Genomic DNA, 15,852 nt, shown 5'->3' with positions numbered 1-15,852 from the left:
TATTCATTCAGCTTCAGCGAGTTCTTCCAAACTAAAAACACATCAGCTGCTTGTAACAAATGAGACAACATCGTTTATGAGATGTGTAGACAATCACCTCTTTCATTTCCTTTGTTTCCTTCACCACGTGTTTTCACCTTTGAGTTTAATGTAGATGTGCCACACTGTGATGCAGTGCCTAACATTGTTGCCTCACAGCAAAAAGGATGGACGTCAGATGGAGGGTCTTTCTGTGTTTGCACGTTCTCCCCACGTGTGCCTGGGTTTTGTGTGCCAGGTTCTGTAGGTGTGAATGTTTGGTCACCTGTCCAGCTGGTGACTCCGCCTTTCACCCTGACCCGCTGACCCTCATGTGGAGGATGAAGCGGTAGAAGATGAATGAGTGAATGAATGAGAGTGTGTTTGGGTTAAAGAATGATTGTGTGACATTGATTCAGATTCACTGTAACCTTTCACTCATTGGCCCCACCTACCCCAAACCTGTTGCGACAGCGTTTCTTACGAAACTCGTCTCTAATCCAAAGGTCGTGAGGAGCCGACAACTCATTACTGTCATTACAGATGTACAGGTTACATTTTTTCCTTGACCATCCCCAGCCACACCCACAGTTGCTACATTCCTGAGTCCCCGCCTCACCTGCTCTGATTGACAGCTCTTTGACTGCAGCTGCTTTAAATAGGATGCAGCGTCCTGCGTTTCCTCACTCTCGCCTCCAGCCTCAGCAGCAGCAGCAGCAGCAGCAGCAGCAGCAGCAGCAACAGCAGCATCATGTCCAGCAGCGTGTCTTACAGCAGGTCAGTGAGGACATCCGTGGGAAGCTCCGGCAGCTCTATGGTCGGCCTCGGCGGCGGCAGGCTGATGTCCGGCAGCGTGTACGGTGGATCTGGAGGCCAAGGCGTCCGCATCTCCTCTGCTGGGGTGGGCAGCAGCTACTCCTCCATGAGCTACAGTGCGTCCGGCATGGACAGCAACACCATCGGTAACGAGAAGTTCGCCATGCAGAACCTGAACGACCGTCTGGCCACGTACCTGAACAAGGTTCACATGCTGGAGAAGGCCAACGCCGAGCTGGAGCTGAAGATACGACAGTTTGTGGAGAGCAAGGTCGGTCCGTCCACCAGAGACTACAGCGCCTTCTTCAGCACCATCGCTGACATCACAGCCAAGGTGGGTCACATGATCAATTTTTTAATCCAAGAGGGCGGAGCCAATGACTGAAACAAGTGAACGATTATTAGAAAAGTGTCCTGATCAAGTAAATTACAGTGGCAGAACATTAATATTTAATTTACTGGTGACGCTAGAATACAAGATACACAACAGCATTAAGTAACTGTTAACTACTCATGAACTAATATATTCAGGCAAATATTAAATGATGATGATTGATTTTAAAATGTTTCTTCGTGTGAATCAGTTTCTTTTTAGAATAAGTAAACACGTGTTTACATACATGTGTTCACACAGATTCAGGGTGCCATCAGAGTGAACGGCGCCGTCCACCTCAGCATCGACAACGCGCGGCTGGCAGCCGACGACTTCAGGACCAAGTGAGTGCAGCCATGGTTTTTTCTTTTCCTTTGACCAAAATGATTTGATTTCATTTTAAATTTGCTTGAAACTTTTCGCACAGTAGAATCTCAAAGTCACATGTTCAGATGCAACTCTGTTGACGTGACATCATCGCCCTACCTCAGGTACGAGAACGAGCTGGCCATGCGTCAGTCAGTGGAAGCCGACATCGCCGGACTGAGGAGAGTTCTGGAAGAGATGAACCTGGCCAAGGCTGACCTGAGTCTGCAGATCGAAGGCCTGAAGGAGGAGCTGCTCTACCTCAAGAAGAACCATGAGGAGGTCAGTGATCAATCATCAATATTCACGAGTCATCAATACTCACGAGTCATCAATATTCACAAGTCATCAATACTCACGAGTCATCAATGTTCACGAGTCATCAATACTCATGACTCACCAAAACTCACGAGTCATCAATACTCACAAGTCGCCAAAACTCACGAGTCAGCAATACTCACGAGTCATCAATACTCATGAGCAATATTCAGTCATCAATACTCATGAGTCATCATGAGTCATCAAGAGTCATATCACACGAGTCACGAGTCATCCAAAACTCATGAGTCATCAATATTCACGAGTCATCAATTCATGAGTTATCAATTTTCACATCACCAAAAGTCACAAGTCATCAATATTCATGTCACCAAAAGTAACAAGTCATCAATATTCACGTCACCAAAACTCATGAGTCATCAATATTCACAAGTCATCAATTCATGAGTTTCCAATATTCACGTCACCAAAAGTCACGAGTCATCAATATTTTCATTCAATGAGCAGTGATGTTTGTTGGTGATAGAGTGACATAGACTCTCTCTCTCTCTCTCTGTGTACAGGAGCTGCTGGCCATGCGGGCTCAGATGAGCGGTCAGGTGAACGTGGAGGTGGACGCGGCTCCAGGTCAGGACCTGACAAAGGTCATGGCAGAGATCAGAGAACACTACGAGGCCATTTCTGCCAAGAACCAACGGGAGCTGGAGGCGTGGTTTCAGGCAAAGGTGACACCGCTACGCTAACACTAATATTAATGCTGACATTAACGCTAACACAAACACTAATGCTAATGCTGACATTAGCACTTCCGCTATCACAAACACTAATGCTGACATTAGCACTAACGCTAACACAAACATTAACAGAGTTGTGAACACTAACATAAACATTAACACTAACAGTAACGCTAACACAAATGCTAACGCTGTAATAAAGTTGACCGACCTGTGTGTGTGTGTGTGTGTGTGTGTCTGTCATGTGCAGACGGAGACTCTGACTAAGGAGGTCACCAATCAGACGGTTTCGCTGCAGACGTCACGCTCAGAGGTCACAGAGGTCAAACGGACGCTGCAGTCACTGCAGATCGAGCTGCAGTCCATGTTAGGCATGGTGAGAGGAAGTACTGACACATGACTGTGCTGTGAGCGCCCCCTGCTGCTGAGAACCAGCCACAGACACAGAGACTTAACGGTCACACATTAATAAAATCTGTCACATGATCACGTCTTTATCTCACTGTTAGACAGACGTCTGTAAACCAAACCCCAGAGAGAAAACCTGTGGCCCAACAGCTAAAATCACTGATTTTCTCTATGAGGTTTGGTGTTGGAAACTTCAATCCTTGTACAGTTGTTCCTCGAGTCTCCACAAAGACAAAGTATGAGACTGTGTTTGAAGTTGATCTGGTTTCCTCTGCAGAAAGCGTCACTGGAAGCTTCTCTGGCTGAGACACAGAACCGCTATGCCATGCAGCTCTCTGGATACCAGATGCAGGTGAAGCCCAGTTTGCTAAGCTAGACTTGAAAGGTGTGGCTTCAGTGTGATGAAGACTGACCCACTCTTCTTCCTCGTACAGGTGTCGTCTCTGGAGGAGCAGCTGGTGCAGCTGAGGGCTGACCTGGAGAGACAGGGACAAGAGTACAAGATGCTGCTGGACATCAAGACCAGACTGGAGCTGGAGATCGCCGAGTACAGGAGGCTGCTGGACGGAGAGAGGTGAGCTCATCACCTGACGTCATGACGAGCAGTCATCAGCTCATGTCTTTCAGTCGGGAATAAAGTTAGGATAATTTTATTTTTATGTTTAAACTATGGATGTCCCGATCCAATATAGATGTCGGTCCGATATCGGCCAAAAAACTAGTATCGGATGAGATCGGACTGCCTCTAAAATCTCTGATATAAGCACTCCGATACAGCAGTCCATTCCGCTCCAGCTCTTCTATCCAGCAGCACCCGTTGTGATCACGTGGACTCTGTGTGTTGGATGCATGTAGATCACGTGATCACAACAAGTGTCAGTGCTACTGCTATTTCAGAGGTTAAACATTTTTCTTTAACCTCTGAAATCAGAGGCTATGAAGCCGCACAGCAAGCGCATGCTAGCCTTTAGCACCACGCTAGCTGCTAAAACAACATTATTTCATAAACCAGCGCCACCTGTTGACTTTCAACAGCCTCCGTTTGTTAATTATACCCCAAAAACCAGCCATGCCAAGAGCTTTGTGTGTTTTAAATGTGTCGTGAAGCTCCACACACAGAGCTAGGTACGTCTGTGGGGCCGGTCCCCGGGCTCCGGGTTTACCTGCGGGACGAATCACTCACCCTGTGTGGGTTAGGCTAATCCAAAATCTCTAAAGACACCTGTGAAACACGGCTGCTCTGAAAACACCCCATTAGCACTAGGTACTTTCCTCCTGATGAAATGAACCATAGACTGTATGAAATTAACATGGCAAAAAAATCCAATATTCTTATGTTGAAGGTTAAAATGGATGTAACCATTGGTTAATAATAAATGGGTCAGTTTGTCTCATACCTACTGTTGCTGACTATTCTAATACTCAAGGCTGCAATATCAGTATCGTATCGGAAGTGAAAAAGTTGTATCGGGACATCCCTAGTTTAAAGTTTTAAGGAATACTCAGGAGCTAAAGTCAATTTAAATATAAATATTCAGACTCAGTAAAGTAATTTAATAACTAAATTAGATATTAATTATTCTAAAAGGGGGATGGTGTGAGATACTGAGTGAGCTGTGAGCGCCGCCTGCTGACAGAGACACAGGCTCACTCTCAGGAAAAACAAAATGGCTGCCGAAAATGGAATAAAAGACTTTCTACTACGTCAGTTTAAGTCTGTGATCTCTATGTCACATGACCACGTCTTTATCTCACTGTTACACAGACGTTTGTAAACCACTCACTCTCCCACACCAAACCCCAGAGAGAAAACCAGTGATTTTAGCTGCGCGGACACAGGAGTTGCTGGCCCTCTGCTGCCTCGTGTGGTCACTTTGTGTCACTAAGTTAAGTCTAAATGGAATATTCAGCAGTAGTCAGCACTGACTGTAACTCATAGAACTTCCAATTGTTATTAAAATATCTAGTACTTTTAGTAAAAAAGTAACTCAGTGTGTTAATGACAATATAATAATATATATATATTTTTTTTTAAATGACTGAATGATGTGAATGAGTTTATGAATGAGTGAACATGTCAGTCTGACTCAGCTGTTTTCTGATTGATCCACAGCATCAGCACATCCTCCACGACCAAGACCACCACCAAGCGAGTGGTGGTGGTGGAAGAGGTGGTCGATGGGACGGTGGTGTCCTCAAAGACGTCCACGTCCTCGTCCTACCTGAACCGGTGAGCTCAGGACCAAAAGCAGACTCCGCCTCCATCATGTGTTCACAGCAGCATGTGACCAATAAAAAGAGCGAGTCCATGAAATCACACGAGGCCTCTGTTCTTCTGTTCCACGGCATGCTGTGAGGCTCCGCCCATGCACCAATCTGACCACAAGATACAAAATATAAAGTCAAGTCAGGATTTTACAAAATAGAGTGAGGATTTTACAAAATAAAGTCAAGACTGTACACAATCATGTCAGGATTTTACACAAAGTCAGGATTTTACAAAATCAAGTCAGGATTTTACTAAACCCTGACTATTGAGTCAGGATTTTACTAAATAGAGTCAGGATTTTACAAAATTAAGTCAGGATTCAACAAAATCAAGTCAGGATTTGAAGATTTAAGTGAGAATTTGAAAAATAAAGAATCAGGTTGGGATTGTTAAGATTTAAGTCAGGATGTTAAAAATAAAAAATAAAAGTATTTAACAGAATAAATCTTTATTGTCCACTGAGGACAGGATTCTCAGGATAGCAGTCTACATTCCTTCAGTGAGTCTCACAAGGACCATTGCCCTTCAGAGAGAAACCTAACCCTGCTGCCAGAGGAGTGACAATGACGCCCCCTGCTGGTCCTGTGAGTTCATGGATTCCTGACACATGAGTAGTTTGGCAGTAGTGGAGGCTCTGCAGGCTGTGTCAGGCGCTGAAGATCCTTGTCCTGCCTCTGGGCTTCGTTCTTCACCTGCAAAGATCACAAATCTGAGCTCGTCAGCACTTTTTTCAATGAAAAGAAACGCATCCATTGTTTCTGTGCAAGAGATTTAAAAAAAAAAAACAACATTCCTCTACACCAGCCAACTATGGCTGGTGGTCTATGGCAGGGTCCAGACTCTGATCAACACACCAGACCAGGACCATGTTATTACAACTGTGAGTGAGTGATTAAACATCAACATCAATTAACATTCAGTGCAAATAGTGAAAAATGAGTCCTGTAAAAATAGCTATAACTCTGATCAGAGTTCCCATGAGTCCTTGAATGAATTTAAAAAATATATATATTCAAGGACCTTGAAAGATTTTCAAAAATGTCCCTAAATAGACCTGGGTCATTGAAAGTGGTCGAGTTTTGTGCATAAAGAAGTGAAGTTGATATTTAGGTAAATGTCTCCCTTGTTTGTTAAGACGCCACCTACTGTTCACGCTTTGCACTGTTTGATGTACGTAGACGAGGCCGATGCGAGACATCACAACGAGCGAGGACGACGAACGAAGACGAGCTCTTACATGTTGTCCTCCCATCTTCAGTCAGCCCATTCAGTCCTTGAGTTTCAAGGACTTGGTCCTGGAAAAGTCCTTGATGGTGTGAGAATATTTTAATATTACAAATATTTCTTAAAATCTATCGTTCATATTTTACAGCAATTACAAAAGTGAAAATTAAAAATACATTAATTTACCAGGAATGTCCACTAGGGGGCCACAGCTCACACTTTGCTGCTCTACATATTTTATTTTATATTATTATTAACAACAGCAACAACAATGGCTATTCAGTCCAAGATGGCGGCCTTCCTGTAGGACTTACGGCAAAGTCCTCATTGACATTTTGGACCGTCCTGACATGATTACCAACTTTCGTTCATATACGTGAAACACGACAAAAAGCTGATTTTAATTTTGTAGGCTCCTCCCACATCAAATTTTCCATGCTTTTTCACCGAACGACTTTCACTTGTAAATTACCATCAGGATTGATGCGGTCGCAAAAAACCTTTGGTTTGGGGTTCAAAATGCTATTCATTGAGGAAAAATAATAAGCATTCCTTGCATTTTAATAGGGTTCTACGCACCCTGTGCTTGAACCCTAATAATAATGATAATATTGATAATAATAAGTGCTGTACAGTGAAACATATTCTAAAGCATCATACAAATGTTGTTCACTGAAATAAATCCTGGATCTGGATCAAAACCTAATCCTTTTCCTCCTCAAGCCAAACAAACTGCACCCAACAAATAGAACACTCACAAACTGGAGCTTGTGAGCTGAGCTAACGTCGTTAGCCCTGCAGGAGAGAACCTGCACTGTCAGGCTCACGTGGACGTCCTCCTGAGAGACGCTGCAGAGACTGGTACCACAGTTAAAGGTGCAGTGTGTAAAATTCATCTCTCTCTTCCAGGTGTAGCATCGGTTAGCAGCGTAGCGCTAATCATGCTTAGTTATGACAAACAACAAACGCATCAAACCTCATAGAGAAAATCAGTGATTTTAACATCACACACACATACACACTGCTGCCTCCATCACTAAGTTCAAAGGTCTTATTTTGTCACTTCAGTGTTTGAAGTCCAACATTGAGAATGACTTCAGTGACACAAAGTGACCATACGAGGCAGCAGAGGACCAGCAGCTCCTGTGTCCCGCAGCTAAAATCACTGATTTTCTCTATGGACTTGTGGCGTGTGAGAGTGAGTGGTTTACAAGTGACCACATGAGGGAGCTCTTGTGAAAACCACATATTTCCTGCTGATGACTACAGAAGGACGGGCCACATGGTGGAGTAGTGGTTAGCACCCTTGCCTTGCAGCAAGAAGACCCGGGTTCGAGCCCCGGTTGGAACAATGGCCTTTCTGCATGGAACTCTACCTCGACTAAGACAACGACAAAAAAATAAAATAAAATTGCACTTATGATAGCACTTTATAGTTTGGCTTATTTGAGAAACGTACTTACTTCTAGCTCTTGTTTGTACCCAACTGTTGAAATGCACTTATTGTAAGTGGCTTTGGATAAAAGTGTCTGCTAAATGACATGTAATGTAAAATGTCGTTTGGTGACCTTTCAGCCTCAGCATTTGATGGATTAAAAGCCTCAACCCCGCCCCCGCCTCAGGCTGCCTGTCAACCTAAAAACTACTCTGATTAACTTGTGTAATCACAGAACACTTGACGCAATAATGTAATGTGACAGTTTGCCCGCAGCTCATTTTTGTGGAATCAGAGGAAAAGAAATAAGAAAGAGGCCGAAACACAAAAGAAACACAGAAGAATTTACTTTCAACTATTTGTAACAGACACGTGAAAGCTGCATTCTATCAATGTCCATCAGGGGGCGACTCCTGTAACACCAGAATGACAGCCATTTTCTAAATTATAGTCTAGAGTCAAACAGACCAGAGAGGGGGCGGGGCTTAACTATGATTGACGTTTTAAGCGTGCATTTACATCAAACACAATGCAGGACAAAGATGGAGGGCAGTTAGCTTTGCTTTAGCACCACAAGAGTAGTTGGCTTAGCTTTAGCTGCACACAGGAGATTAGTTAGCTTAGCTTAGCTGCACACAGGAGAGTAGTTAGCTCCCTCTGGCTGTTTGTCAGGCACCAACTCTGGAGTCATTTAAATCTCGCTTTTGCCACCTGATAGTTTGTTTTCTTCTCGTTCTCCGTTGTACAGCAACCTTGGGTTTCGTGAAAGGCGCTTTATAAATCTAAGTCATCATTATTTTTATTATTATTAGGTGGTAAACACAGGGACAGATTCAATCCCTGACCTTCAGATGAAGGCTCTTCTTCTGCATTCATCACACTTCACTTCTCAGTGAATGAATGAATGAATAAACATGAGCTCAACTACGACAACCAGTGGTGAACAGCAGCGCTGCAGTTTCCTGCTGTGACCTGAGGGTAAAAGTTGTTGTTGATTGACAGGAGGTTTATGAGGCTTAAGCTTCATTCAGAGCTGAAGGTGTGGTCACTGGAGGTGTGGTCACGGATGAGAAACACAAACACCATCCATCAACGTGCCTTTGAGCAGGGCACTGAACTCAGTGCTCAGACACATGTCCTTCTGTCCTCATCACTCCACAAACTGGACCAACAACTCACGCTCACACTTGTATGTGTCCACACCACGGGACAAAACCTCAGTCAACAGGACATGTCAACACAATCTGATAGAGACAGAGGACACACAGGGAGAATCAAACACACACTAAAATGATTACATTCATCAGTTAAAGACAAAAAAAATACTAATTACATAACAAAATGAGTTCAATAAATTTGACCTGCAGTTGCTGTAGTTCACCAGCAGAGGCTGAAGCTGATGAGAGCAGCGGTGATCGTCTTGTCTGGTCTTGTGTGTGTCACAGCTAAGATGAATGATGGAGAGAAATGGATCTAACGTGATTCTCCTGAGAAGCTGCAGATGGAATGTTCCCGCAGGTGTTCTCTTATTAATGCACACTGGCGTGCAGCGACACGAGATGCTACATCAACCGCGCTCTGAGGCTTTTTCATGTGACAACACATCGACACTCATTCCTTCACATTCACTCTTTCAGTCCGTTCTCTCTAAAAACACTCACACACTCATCAGTCAGGGTAAACTGAACAGGTTCTGTTTTACCCGTGACAGCAGCATTGTACAGACCGGGTCAGACTTGGACTCTTGGGTGCTGATGGGTTGTTATCTCACACCCAAGGTTCAAGCAGATTGGTCAATTACATTTTAAGTGACAACGCACTTCCTGTTTCGGATAATCTACTTCCTGTGTTCAGGACGGGCCCCTGCTCTCAAGTATGAAGTTTCAAGGAGATCGGTCAATGTATGACAAAGTTACAGGGCACTTCCTGTTTGGGAAGACCTTCTTCCTGTGTGCAGGTCATGGATTGCAGACAAGTTCATTATCTTTGGCGTGACTTTGCTGTGTCTTTATCTTTGGCGTCTTTGTCTTTGGTGTGACTTTGCTGTGTCTTTGTCTTTGGTGTGACTTTGCTGTGTTTTTATCTTTGGCGTGTCTTTAGCTTGTCATGTCCTTGATATAACTTTGGCGTGCCTTTGATGTGACTTTGGCGTGCTCTTGATGTGACTTTGGTGTGACTTTGGCATGCTCTTAATGTGACTTTGATGTGACTTTGGCGTGCTCTTAATGTGACTTTGATGTGACTTCGGCATGCTCTTAATGTGACTTTGATGTGACTTCGGCATGCTCTTAATGTGACTTTGGTGTCATTCGGTGTGCGTTTGATGTGACTTCGGCGTGCCCTTGATGTGACTTTGGTGTCATTCGGTGTGCGTTTGATGTGACTTTGGCGTGCTCTTGATGTGATTTTGGTGTCGTGATTGTACTTTGATGTGACTTCGCATGCCCTTGATGTGACTGTGACTTGATGCGTTTGATGTGACTTTTCTTTCATGTGATTTTGGTGTCATTGTTGTGCCTTTGATGTGCTCTTGATGTGACTTTGGTGTAACTTTGGCGTGCTCTTGATGTGACTTTGGCGTGCTCTTGATGTGACTTTGGTGTCATTCGGTGTGCATTTTATGTGACTTTGGTGTGATTTTGGCGTGCTCTTGATGTGACTTTGGCGTGCTCTTGATGTGACTTTGGCGTGCTCTGTGACTTTGATGCTGCTCTTAATGTGACTTTGATGTGACTTGGCATGCTCTTAATGTGACTTTGGTGTCTTTGATGTGATGCCCTTGATGTGACTTTGATGTGATGTGACTTTGGCGATGTGATATTCCTTTGATGTGACATGCCCTTGATGTGACTTGATGTGACTTTGGTGTCATTCTTTGCGTTTGATGACTTTGGATGTGATTTTGGTGTCATTTGTGCCTTTGATGTGCTACTGATGTGACTTTGGTGTAACTTTGGCGTGTCTTGATGTGACTTTGGTGTGCTCTTGATGTGACTTTGGTGTAACTTTGGCGTGCTCTTGATGTGACTTTGGTGTAATTTGGCGTGCTCTTGATGTGACTTTGGTGTGATTTTGGCTTTGTCCACACAATGACATTCCCTTTCAACATACGTCGCATGAATGTTCTGATGACAAACCCACACTTTCTCTCTCTCTCTCTCTCACACACACACATTTTCTCTCACACAAACACACACTTTCTCTCTCTTACACACACACACACACTCACTCTCTCAGTTGCACTGTGGGAAATCGCCCCAAGCTGAGACAGAAAGTGTGTTAGTTATGTAATGCTCACAACAGAAAATGTTCCCTCAGTCAAACTCATTAAATATTATAAATATTAAATATATTAAATAAATATTGGTCATGTGATCAGCTATTGATTTCATGTTCACAAACAAATATTCATGTATATATTTAATACCATGTGGGTGCACCACACCCACATGAAAACATGAAGCTATATGAATTTATATAGCTTCATGTTTTCATGTGGGTGTGGTGCACAGAATCTGCCCCTAAACTGCAGTGGCCCCACCTTCTGAGCTGCAGCTGTATAAAGGGCGACAGAGCCGTTCGTCTCCTCACTTCTCTTCCTCTCGCTCTACAGAAGAAGACAGACCAGCAGACTCCACCTCCTCCTCCATCATCATCATCATCACAAACATGTATAAGCGCAGCAGCGGCATGAGCTCGTTCAGCGTGGCAGGAGGAGCAGTAGGCGGTGGGGTCCGGGTCTCCAGGGCCAGCAGGAGCTTCTCTGGTGCTGGTGGTTACTCTGGAGGTTCTCGCTCTGGTCTGGGCTTTGGTGGCGGTTTCAGCAGTGGTGGCGGTGGTGGTTTTGGCAGCGGTTCCAGTGGCGGTTTTGGTGGTGGTTCTGGTTTTGGCGGTGGAGCAGCGATGGACGACAACATCATCGGCAACGAGAAGTTCGCCATGCAGAACCTGAACGACCGCCTGGCCACGTACCTGGCCAAGGTGGCGGCGCTGGAGAAGGCCAATGCCGAGCTGGAGCTGAAGATCCGACAGTTTGTGGAGAACAAGGTCGGTCCGTCCACCAGAGACTACAGCGCTTACTTCAGCACCATTGCTGAACTGCAGGGGAAGGTGAGCACAAACACAGATCCACTTTGTTCTTCTTTATTTTCACAGTATGAGTTTCAAAATCTCAGAATTCAAAACGGTCTTCAGGGTTAAAGTAAAACCTCTTCAGGGTTAAGGGAAAACTCTTCAGGGTTGAGGGAAAACCTCTTCAGAGTTAAGGGTAAACCCTTTAGGGTTAAGGGAAAACTCTTCAGGGTTAAGGGGAAAACTTTTCAGAGGTAAGGGAAAACTCTTCAGGATTAAGGGGAAAACTCTTCAGAGTTAAGGGGAAAACTCTTCAGGGGTAAGGGGAAAACTCTTCAGGATTAAGGGGAAAACTCTTGTTGATGAAATAACTCATAATAATAATAACATATCAATTTTCAGAAGCAGCAGAACAAATAAAAACGTTTTGATTTTAAATCAGTGAAAATCAAAGTTTCACTGAGACAGCTGTTTGATTGATTTTCTGCTGAGTCATGTTTGTTTATGTGTGTGTGTGGTCAGATTTTGGACGCCATCATGGTCAGAGGAACCGTCATCCTGAGCATCGATAACGCCAAACTGGCTCAAGACGATTTTAGACTCAAGTGAGAAAATATTAATTTATTCTCTCTGTTGTCAGTGTGTGCGTGCGTGTGTGTGTTGTTTTACCTGTTGAGTCTTCAGATGAGTCTGAGCAGCAGCAGCAGCAGCTCCCTCTGGTGTACAATGCTGGAACAGCAGTTGAACTTGATTTAAAAACAAACAGTGGTTAATTGGCCTGAATGCCGAGTCGGCTTTTTATTATTGGTTCCACTAACTTCTCCCACAATCCTTTTGCGACGCGCTCACCTGACTTTGTACACGGGTTATCATGGCAACCAGGGTAGGGTTCACGTTTTATTTTGGTGTTTTTTTCCACAGGTACGAGAACGAACTGTCCATGCGTCAGTCGGTGGAAGCCGACATCGCCGGACTGAAGATGCTGCTCGGAGAACTGGGCGTGGCCAAGACCGACCTGAGCATGCAGATCGAGAGCTTGAAAGAGGAGCTTGAGACCATGAAGAAGAACCACGAGGAGGTAACATGGCCCCACCCCTACTTATCACATGATGATCTGCTAATCTGCTAATGATGCAAATGACAACATTTTAATACTATGCTACATTTAGCATTTACCATTAACTCAACAGAACAGCTAACTATCATTAACATTCCAGCTCGGAAATAAGCATTAGCTTCAAAGTAAAGATCAGCAGCAAGACCAGACTAGACCAAGACTAGACTAAGACAAGAACAGACTTGACTAGACCTAGATCAGACTAGACTAGCCTGGACCAAGACTAGATCAAAACTAGACTAGACTAAGAGTATACCAGACCAGACGACCCATGGCCCTGAGCTCTTCTGAGTTTGGGACCTGGTTTTAGAATCACTTACAGCGTCAGTGATGTCTTCTCGTCGTTACCTCCTCATGTGACCTTCATGGATCTTCTTGTGCAGGACCTGCTGTCCATGAGGACTCAGATGAGTGGTCAGGTGAACGTAGAGGTGGACGCCGCTCCTCAGGAGGACCTCACCAAGGCCATGGAGGACATCAGAGAGCACTACGAAGCTATCGCTGCCAAGAGCCGCAAAGAACTGGAGGCGTGGTTCCAGGCCAAGGTGAGCTGGAGAAACACTGGGTTTTTAACAAACCTCAACCCTTTCCCTCATTGGTTGTTTGTGTTGTTGCTCCTCCCTCCAGTCAGAGGCTCTCACTCAGGAGATGGTGACCACAGAAATGACGCTGCAGTCGTCGACGTCGGAGGTGAAGGACGTGAAGAGTCAGCTGAACGCTCTGGAGATCGAACTCCAGACGCAGCTCAGCATGGTGAGAAGAAAGAGAAATAATCAGCAGATTCATCCATGAGAAAAATGATCTACAGGCACAATTAAAACTTCATCCTCAGAAGATTTACAACGCTGAGTCACTCTCCCACATCAAACCTCATACAGAAAACCAGTGATTTTAGCTACGGGGACACGGGAGCTGCTGGTCCTCTGCTGCCTCGTGTGGTCACTTTGTGTCACTGACGTAAAACTGAACGTTAGATTTCAAACACTGAAGTAACAAAATAAGACATTTGAACTTAGTGATGGAGGCAGCAGTGGATCAACAACTCCTGTGTGCTGTGACGTTAAAAACACTGATTTTCTCTATGGGCTTTGGTGTGGGAGAGTGAGTGTGTGCGTGTCAGAGAGTGAGTGGCTTACACAAGAAAAAAATGAACAAAAGACTTAAGACATAAGATCTACGTCACATGTTCACGCATTCATCTCACTGTTAGACTTTATAACAGGAAACTGAAGTGTGTAAACCACTCGCTCTCCCATAGACACACACACACACACTCGCTCACTCTCCCACACCAAAGTCCATAGACAATATTGATGATGTCACACTGATCATTTGTGTTATGGGTCATTACTTACATGCGTCCAGTTTGTCCTCTGTCTCACCGTCTCTTCTGTCCTGCAGAAAGCGTCTCTTGAAGCACAGCTGAGTGAAATCCAGAACCGCTACGCCATGCAGCTCAACTCCTTCCAGATGCAGGTGAGTGGTTCAGGTGTCAGCGCTGACGTGTCCAGGCTTGGCTGAGACCTCAGTACTGACCCAGATTTCACCTGTGCAGGTGAGCGGTATGGAGGAGCAGCTGGTGCAGCTGAGGGCCGACCTGGAGAGACAGTCCCAGGAGTACCAGATGCTACTGGACATCAAGACCAGACTGGAGATGGAGATCGCAGAGTACAGGAGGCTGCTGGACGGAGAGGGCAGCGGGTACAACCAGTCCAACACGGCCCACACTTAGATCAGATCCAAATCCTGACCCAACACTTAGACCAGAACCAAATCCAGACTTAACACTTAGACCAGAACCAAATCCAGACCCAACATTGAGACTAGAACACATTCAAGACCAGAGAGAACTCTAGTAATCCAGCTAACTTTAACTTCAGGTTTAACTCCAGTTATCCAGCTAACTTCCTCTAGCCAGTCTTGAGCAGGTTGAGTTTGAGATAACAGATCAAATACTGTCTGATCAGATCACAGTGAAGCAGAGTTATGATGTGCCAGGATGCCACGATTAACTGATCCAGACTCTGGCTTTACAAAAAGAATTGATGATGTCACGTTTAATCAACAACTCCACCTCTTTCATGTGAACAAACACGTAAACCTGACTCAGTAAAGCCAGGGTTGAAGGAACCAGTTTAGCTGATGCTAGGTTAAGTCAAACCAAACCAATGATCCTCCTGGTTTAAATGAACGGTTAGCGTAGGACAAGCTTAAACCAAGTTTTGTTTCTGACCCTCAGATCTTCGTCCTCCACCACCATCAAAATCATCACGTAGGACATCATGGAGACCGTCAGAGGACAATCATGTCTGTTTAACCGGAGTTGGAGTCACACTCAACCCATCGCCTGTCTCATTGCTGAATCGGGGAGCTCCTCCCCCTTATTAAGAAAGACATTTACAATCATCTGATGTCTGATGTTTCAAGAAATAAATCTCAACTGAACTCAACAAACAGTGTCTGAATTTAACATTCAATAAAGTTAGTTCGACATGTCTGACCTTTAACTTCAGGTTTAACTCTGGTTTTCCAGCTAACTTTAACTTCAGGTGTAACTCTTGTTATCCGGCTAACGTCAGGTGTAACTCTCGTTATCCGGCTAACATCAGGTGTAACTCTAGTTCTCTGTGTGTGCATGTGTCACAGTCATTGATCTTTATATTTTTACTGATAATGTAATAAATTGAGTTTTAACACCCCGCCCACCATTGGTAGCCTTGTGTGGTCTTGTGAAAGCCTCCT

The 15,852-nt window shown here is 44.5% G+C and overlaps 2 protein-coding genes and 2 long non-coding RNA genes across 4 annotated transcripts; 2 read left to right on the top strand and 2 right to left on the bottom strand.

The window, feature by feature from the left end:
- The first annotated feature begins 734 nt into the window (after positions 1-734).
- LOC122785907 (keratin, type I cytoskeletal 13-like) lies at positions 735-5,313 on the top strand. Its single transcript, XM_044051917.1, has 8 exons — positions 735-1,168; positions 1,469-1,551; positions 1,699-1,855; positions 2,416-2,577; positions 2,837-2,962; positions 3,272-3,346; positions 3,429-3,568; positions 5,108-5,313. Exons 1-8 carry the CDS (start codon positions 770-772, stop codon positions 5,226-5,228), a joined length of 1,263 nt encoding a protein of 420 aa, XP_043907852.1. The 5' UTR covers positions 735-769; the 3' UTR covers positions 5,229-5,313.
- Positions 5,310-7,507, bottom strand: LOC122785912. The gene is made up of 3 exons (XR_006362363.1): positions 6,410-7,507; positions 5,806-5,955; positions 5,310-5,370 (listed from the first exon to the last, which is right to left on the bottom strand). It is a non-coding gene; the product is annotated as an uncharacterized LOC122785912 (long non-coding RNA).
- Positions 7,508-8,245: 738 nt separating this feature from the next.
- LOC122785911 lies at positions 8,246-10,328 on the bottom strand. Its single transcript, XR_006362362.1, has 2 exons — positions 9,284-10,328; positions 8,246-9,166 (listed from the first exon to the last, which is right to left on the bottom strand). It is a non-coding gene; the product is annotated as an uncharacterized LOC122785911 (long non-coding RNA).
- A 1,177-nt stretch (positions 10,329-11,505) lies between these two features.
- On the top strand, positions 11,506-15,560 carry LOC122785908 (keratin, type I cytoskeletal 13-like). The gene is made up of 8 exons (XM_044051920.1): positions 11,506-12,032; positions 12,516-12,598; positions 12,915-13,071; positions 13,494-13,655; positions 13,738-13,863; positions 14,512-14,586; positions 14,666-14,811; positions 15,350-15,560. The coding sequence occupies exons 1-8, from the start codon at positions 11,592-11,594 to the stop codon at positions 15,384-15,386; spliced, it is 1,227 nt and encodes a 408-aa protein (XP_043907855.1). The 5' UTR covers positions 11,506-11,591; the 3' UTR covers positions 15,387-15,560.
- Positions 15,561-15,852: the final 292 nt, after the last annotated feature.

Source organism: Solea senegalensis, linkage group LG19 (genome assembly GCF_019176455.1).
Source record: "Solea senegalensis isolate Sse05_10M linkage group LG19, IFAPA_SoseM_1, whole genome shotgun sequence".
NCBI lineage: Eukaryota > Metazoa > Chordata > Actinopteri > Pleuronectiformes > Soleidae > Solea > Solea senegalensis.
The sequence above is the reverse complement of the archived record's forward strand: the minus strand, read 5'-3'. Positions and strand labels throughout refer to the sequence as shown.